Raw genomic sequence first — 7,750 nt, forward strand, 5'->3', positions numbered from 1 at the left:
TTCCTGCTTTCCCTTTCGCCTCCCTGCATTGTGCCTACATATGCAAATTAACCGCCATCTTTGTTGGCAGTTAACTGCCATCTGAGTTGGCAGTTAATTTGCATATAGCCCTGATTAGCCAATGGAAAGGGTAGCGTCGTATGCCAATTACCATTTTTCTCTTTTATTAGTGTAGGTATATATATGCTGGTAGCAAAAAGAACAAAAGTGATTCTGCTGGTTAATTCTAGAATTGGCACACTGTCTTGGGCCAAATCCAGCCTTCCACCTATTTCTGTAAATCAACTTCTTTGAAACAGCCATTTTTATTTGTTTATGTATTATCTATGACTGCCTTCCCACTACAATAGCAGAGCTGAGTAGTTGTAATAGAAACTATTTGGCTGCAAAGTCTAAAGTATTTACAGTATTGGCCTTTTACAGAAAAAAATAAACCTAACCCTAAGTATATTTGCTAACCCTACCTTAATTATATTGGTAAAAATTTCAGAATAATTTTATGTCATTGATACCATTAACTTTAGTGTTCCCATTCCCTAAGAGTCACATTAAAAATAAACTTGAGAATTAGAGAGCTCAAAGATATTATTGCTAACAGGGCCACTAAAATCTAATATAGAGTTAAATAAACTAGCTTTGGGATTAAACTTTAGACTGTTAAAAATTTGGGGCTTGCAATTTACTAACTAGAATTGCTGATTTAATATCCGAGCCAGTTTCCTCATCTATAAAAAGGAGTACTAGTTCCTAATGCTGTGATTGTGGAGACAGAGAACGTAACATTGCACAGTGCCTAGCATATGGTACATTCATTAGTTTTTTGTTTCTAAATATCTTTTTTATTGATTTCAGAGAGGAATGGAGAGGGGGAGAGAGGGAGAGAAACATCAATGATGACAGGGAATCATTGATCGGCTGCCTCCTGCAAAGCCCACACTAAGGATCGAGCCCACAACTCGGGCATGTGCCCTGACTGGGAATCGAACCATGACCTCCTGGTTCATAAGTCGACGCTCAACCACTGAGCCACACTGACTGGACTCATTAGTCCTTACTACAATCACTACTACCACAACATCCATTATTTTTAATCCACAATAATTCTGAGTGCTAGTTTTATAGACGTGTATGATATAAATGAAGAAAGACGCAGAAGAGTTAAGTGACTTGCCCAAGACAATACAGCTTAGAGGCAGGACAGGTAGTCTGTGAAGCCTTGTCTACCAAGCTCTAAAATTCCATAATACTGTGACACTTCCTATCTTTAGAACACATATAATAATGATTAAAAATACAATTAAATGAATTGAGGAGAAACTATATTATTATTTCTGAAGACATGACTGAAAGCCAGCAAAAACATTTTAAACACGCTGAATACAGTTTAGACAGATGTAAACTCAGTTAATATATTTGAGGGAGTTGAAGAAGGACCTAATTAAATGAATTAACAAAATGAATAAACAAAGCTTGATAAGACAAATTCCAAGCAACTGTATAAAATGCTGGTGAGTTCATCTTACAAAGCAAGAGTCTTCGCTATATCTAAATGACTTTAAAGGCACTCTTATATAACTATCCAAGACTCAATTACATTTCTATTTCCAGCAGAAACGTTTTTATTCAGATGACATTCCTGCCAGCAGCAGTCCAAACACACCAAAGTCACTGAACTGAAAATACAACTGTGCCGAGAACATCAGCAGGTTTGTCTCCTGATCGCTAAAGGAATAGCAAAAATAAATTAGAGCTATTCCCCTGGGGGCTTTTGCAGAGTTCACTTATTAAAACTACTTATGGAAAGACAAACCAGGCTTTGGTTCATATTTTCCTCCTGCACACATTTGACATTTCCCAATAAGAAGAGTATTTTCCCAAAAGTATAAGGCATTGTGAGTATGCTAGGAGCAGATGATGGCCATCTGTAGTCCTGTCCCTTAAGGGCATGGTTTTTAAAAATGGGAAGACAGTTTTACTAAGAATAGAGTGAAAGGCTTCAACAGTTAAAATGTCTGAGAAAAATCAAACCCTAAAGTAATAGGCCCATGGGGTGCTTATATGACAATCCTAATAATCAGAAAGTCTCAAACAGAGAAGTGAAACGATCACTTTCGAGCTCAGATTTTTTCAGCATATCCTGGCATCCTACACAGAGGTAAAAAGAAATGACATAAACGTCTCACCAAACTGACTTACCCGAGTGTCTCTGGTTTCATTAATAAATACCTGAAGGCAGTGTATTCTTTTTAGACAGTCTATAGCAGCGATTTTCAACCTTCTTCATTTCATGGCACACATACACTAATTACTAACATTCTGCAACACACCAAAAAATATATTTTTGCCAATCTGACAAAAATAGGTATAATTTTGACTCATTCAGACTAGATGCTATTCTTTTGTTGTATGTTGTCAATTTTATTTGACAATCTAAGTGAAGAGAGGTCAGTGCCCAATTAAATAGATAGGTTTTGCATGTTTTAAAAATTCTTGCATAACACCGGTTGAAAATCGCTGGTCTACAGAATAGTGTTTCTTGACCTTGTTGTCAAGCTATCTCTTGAGCTGATGAGAAGTTCCTAAATTTTATAAGTGTTAATAGGAAAAGTAATTGGTAGAGCAGTTAATATATACTATGTTCAAAAGAGAATATATATATATATCATGTTCATAACATTCTGCTCTGTCACCTTAGGGACGTAGCACAAATAAAAAGAAAATCCCACCTGGGGTCTGATCTGTAGCTCTGTATGTTGTGTGAGCGTCCTCTACACTCCACTGATTATTTTGCATTGACTAACTATTGTGTATTTTCTTAACCAGTCAGTGGTTCCTAGCCTCTTCAATATAAAGGATCTCTGTCCTTAATCATTCTCACTATGGACTCCATGTTTGAATAAATGTTTTCTACAGCAATGAAAATTTATTAGGTTTCTAATAGTCCAAACACGGATTTCAGATCTTCACTACTACCTTCAAAAACTCCAAAATCAGAGGATTCTAGAACGTTAATTTATACCTACATTTCTATTATTGGTTCTAAAAGTTAACATAATAGAATTGCAGATGAAAAAGGAGAACTATTCTAACTTACCATTTTGACAGTAGTTCTCCCCATGTTTCAAGAATTTTTTCTGCACATTCTTTGGATACATCGCCGGATCCACTCAATAGGGGTTCATCATTATCTTTAATAAACAAAACACACACAGGAAGATAACAGAAGTGGCTATGCTAGCCAGAAGAATGACATGGAAATGGAACAAATTTGAAAGATTTCACAGGAAGCATAATTTTTCTTTTAGTATACAGGTATAAATACAAAGAAAATAAAAATGATCTTAGTTGGACTGTTGTTGTAATCTATCATTCCCTTGCTTTCCATACAATAAACAATGTAATTGTATATTGACATTTGTTTACATAAAAACATCAAGAGTTAAAGCGTAGTCCTGGCCAATGTGGCTCAGTTGGTTGGAGCATCGTCCCATGAACCAGAAGGTCTTGGGTTCGATTCCTGACGGGGCACATGACTAGGTTGCAGATTCAGGGAGTGTGCAGGAGGCAATCGATTGATGTTTCTCTTTCTCCCTCCCTCCCTCTCTAAAATGAATTTTTAAAAAAGAGCTAAAGCTTCATTATGATCTAATCTATATTAAAAAAAGAGTCTGGAGTGAACTATGCTAAGAATTAGTAATTACTGCCTCTGAATGATGGAGTTATATTTTTTCTCTTTTATGTTTTCCAGATTTTCTACAACGGCATACATTAATTTATAATATAAAGCACGAAACTATTAAAAAGGACCAAAATGAATCATTTCAAATGTAATTAAAGTAAATAGGAAAAGTAAATTCAAATATGAATTCTAAGATTGTAAGATATGAAGACAGTGAAAAAAGTGACACGGATTAAAGCATGTGAAAGGTACTGAAAAGTGTAATGAAAGTGGGGGGAAATAAGGATTCAGTATATACTTAATCAACCCTCTTTTGTTAAGACACTTGGGGAGTTTTCAACTTTTTGCTACAAATAGAATCAAGATGAACATATCTTGTTGTTTTCGCTGGGTATATGCCCAGAAGTGAACTTCCTGGGTTTAAAAAAAAAGTGCATACTTTTAAGGGTTTTGAAGCTTACTGACCAACTGCCTTTCAAAATGGTTTTAATAATTTATATTTCTACTGGTTCAGTACAACAGTACTTGTTTTCATACGTCCTCACTACTGTTTTTCTACATTTTCTGGTTTAACTTTCCTTAACAAAGTTTGGGGCTTTACATACCTGATAATTAAATTATAAACTGATTTTTTTCAAGACTCAGAAATCCATGATACTTGTTATTAATCTTTCTTACATTTGCCTTGGGCATTATCTGTTTAGATGATGAGATAGGGAAGAGGTCACACTGAATGTGAGACCTCAGCTGTAGATGGATGAATAAGGAAAAAAAGAAAGGCTTGAGGGCACTAAGATAAACTTGTATAGTACTTTACTATTTGCCAGAATTGGCCCTACTTTCTAACGCCTCAACTAATTCTCTACTCATTAAAATGTCAATATGATACAACTCTTTGGGGGAAGGCAGCTACAAAAATGTACTAAAATTTACAAGATGACAATTCCTTCAATCTTACAAAATTTTCTTTTATTGTTTTGGATGCTTTCAACAAATCTGGATAGGAGTCTGAAATCTGTGTTTAGAGCTCCATGCACCTAAGAACGGGGAGTGAGCAGGCAGTTTCAGTCACAGGATGTTGTTTCTGAACACAACTGCGCTCCCCCCCAACCCCCCCGCCCCCGGTCCTAAATAACTGCTGACTTTCTGCCCTGTAAGCACAAATGTCCTATGGGTAAGGAGCCCCTGTAGAAGACTGAAGCCATTTCTTTCCAGGGAGCTAACAGATCACAATATGACTGTTTCCCTGGTTTGTGTACCGGGTTAGAAAGAATTAAAAGATGGCATGGCTACACAGTCTCCTTCAGTCCCAATCAGCACGGTATATATACCGAGAATTGTTATACACCAGGGAAACAACGTGGGGCAAAGAAGGACACACTCTCTTCCTTCACAGAGCTTGTGCTCTAAGTGTTTCCATTTCTGCCATGATGTCATTAGTCCTTATCTCTCCCTAGTTAATTAGTACTTCAGAACCCCCTCTATTATATTTTAAAATCTATGCCAGCTATAGATGAGAACTAGATGTCAGTCCTAATGCTATGGTTTAGCTGGGCCCAAATTTCTTTTTAACTGGCATATACTCTTTAAATCTCTAGTATGGAGACTTGAGCATTCTCTGGTTTCACAATAGTGTCTTTCCTAAATTTGGTGGGTTTTGTTTGTATTGCTGAGCTTAAGTGGAGGAGAGTTCTGTAAACTTTTACTTGCTTTTCCATGTTAAGCAGCACTGACCTAGAGGGGACTCTGCAAGTCTTAAGACCACCAGTATATACAGTAGACAATCTCAAACAGCAGGAACAAGTTCACCTTTCCCAGTTTTAACACAGGAGTGAAGTTGGCTTTGCAAGGAGACTCTGAATTGTACCAGTGACTTCTCCAAAAATAATACATATGCTTTATTTGCACTTCAAAATACTTCATGTGACCCAAATGCACAGAAATTTTGACAGACTAGAGCTCAGACCATGAACTCATAGACCTAAACTGAGTCCTTCCTGCTATTTCTAGCTGTGTGACCTTGGCAAACACACTTTTCGGAGATTTTATTTCCTTATGTGTAAAGTAAGGATAATAATGAATCCGTTTTTCAGGTTTTTTGTGTGAGGATTATATAAACATAGTATTACGTTATAAACAAAGTACCTGCCTACCACATATTAAGCTAGATTAGTAATTGATGGCAATTAATATTACTAATAAATAATCCTAAATTGATTAGTCATAGGAAAAGTAGAAATTACAGAGAACAATGGGAAGTGGAAAGTCAGAGCTTGCTCTAAACTTGAGTAAAATCCATATAATGAGTATTATTTATCTTAACCTAATCAATCATTCCTGCCACCTCTGTGCCATTGTTAATGTACTTTCTTAGCCAGGAGTGCCCAAACCGACCCAAATATTCTTGCTTAGATTCTCCTTGAACTGTCCAACTTCCAGCTCAAAAACTACTCTTCATATGCTCCACACCACATTCCCCACAATGAAAAATGGATTTTCCTCTGTTTCCAGAACACTTCCTGTGAACCTGCTAGATGCTTCATATGATCTTCTATCATAAGCACTCTTTTCCCCCATGAAAAATAAAGCCCTGGTACAATATTATAAATTAGGAAATGCCTCCCAAACTTTTATTCCCCCCACCCTCATTTCTCACTTTTATGTAGACTGACAGTTTGTAAATGTAACCATTAAAAAAGAGGGAAAAACCCCAACTGGTTGATTCCTAATCTTTATCAGCGTAAACCCCCAAATCTGTAAATATCAATGTGTATATTTAAGTATTTTGTGACATAATCATATGTGAAGGCCACTTTTGGCAAGTGGACTTGCCCCTGTGAAATGAATCTGATGAGATGAAAGCATTCAAGTGGAAGCTGTGTAAAATTTACTCTGAAAATGTGCTAATACTAGACTGATTCTTTAAAAAAGAACTAACTGTAAATCTCATTTTGTCCTACTTGATTACAATTATCTTAAAGAAGGTCCTGAGTTAATCATTTTGTGGATCTCCCAGTTTTTTATGTATAGTAAGATGTACATATTGAAAGAATTCCAAATGCTATGTCACATTATCAATTCCCTGATAAAATTAAACCCTCCACCTCAAAACAGAACCGAGGCTCTCCCTACAATTTACCTTCCTCTTCGTCATCTTCTGGAGGAGATGGTATCATTGAGCTCTGCGATCCAGACTGTGGCAGGCGAATGGAGGGGCTGGCTGTAGTTTTCCTCCTCTCTCTTTCTGACTCACTTTCCAAGCACACAACTTCGTATAAAGTGTCAGTGTTGCTCTTTCTCTCCTTTTGCTTTATCTTGAAGATGAAAAATATTATTTTATTAAGTGGTAAGATTCTTTATTTTTTAAATTGAGTACTACTTCTGACTTCATATAGGATGTAAGAATAAAAAAGTATTACTTCAAATAGCTATACTAAAGGTAGCTTTTTCTAAATAGAAAAGTATATGTTTAGATTTTAAAACCTTTAGGAAAATAGCATGTTTATCAAGCAGGGCTCTAGTTCTGCAATTTATTTATTGTCTAGAACAGCGGTTCTCAACCTGTGGGTCACGACCCCTTTGGGGGTCAAACGACCCTTTCACAGGGATCACCTAAGACCATCGGAAAACACATATATAATTATATATTGTTTTTGTGATTAATCACTATGCTTTAATTATGTTCAATTTGAAGTACATCCTGCATATCAGATATTTACATTATGATTTATAACAGTAGCAAAATTACAGTTATGAAGTAGCAACGAAAATAATTTTATGGTTGGGGGTCACCACAACATGAGGAACTGTATTAAAGGGTCGCAGTATTAGGAAGATTGAGAACCACTGGTCTAGAAGATTATATCATCAAACATCTAACCAATATTTAGTAAGTGTGAACTAGAAATGTAACCATTCTGTGGCTTCCAAGTTACTTTAAGGTATCCTTCAAAGTTTCCCTTATAAAATTCTACATAAAAAAATGTTTTAAAATATTCTAAAATAAAGTTTAGGACTAAGAAAGTCCTCTTATTTCTGTGTGTATGTGTTTTTCCACTCCTTCAGCTTAGT

General features: G+C 36.0%; 1 protein-coding gene across 2 annotated transcripts in view; it reads right to left on the bottom strand.

Moving 5' to 3' along the window:
- RABGAP1 (RAB GTPase activating protein 1) overlaps positions 1-7,750 on the bottom strand; it is a 126,668-nt gene that overhangs the window by 61,734 nt on the left and 57,184 nt on the right. For both annotated transcript variants that reach the window (XM_015567104.1, XM_006768604.2), the window contains exons 11-12: positions 6,819-6,993; positions 3,095-3,188 (exon numbers count right to left, since the gene is read on the bottom strand). In XM_015567104.1, coding sequence (XP_015422590.1) covers positions 3,095-3,188; positions 6,819-6,993 — 269 coding nt within the window. The remainder of the gene's footprint in view (positions 1-3,094; positions 3,189-6,818; positions 6,994-7,750) is intronic.

The sequence above is a fragment of the Myotis davidii genome, unplaced genomic scaffold (genome assembly GCF_000327345.1).
Source record: "Myotis davidii unplaced genomic scaffold, ASM32734v1 scaffold142, whole genome shotgun sequence".
NCBI classification, from domain to species: domain Eukaryota; kingdom Metazoa; phylum Chordata; class Mammalia; order Chiroptera; family Vespertilionidae; genus Myotis; species Myotis davidii.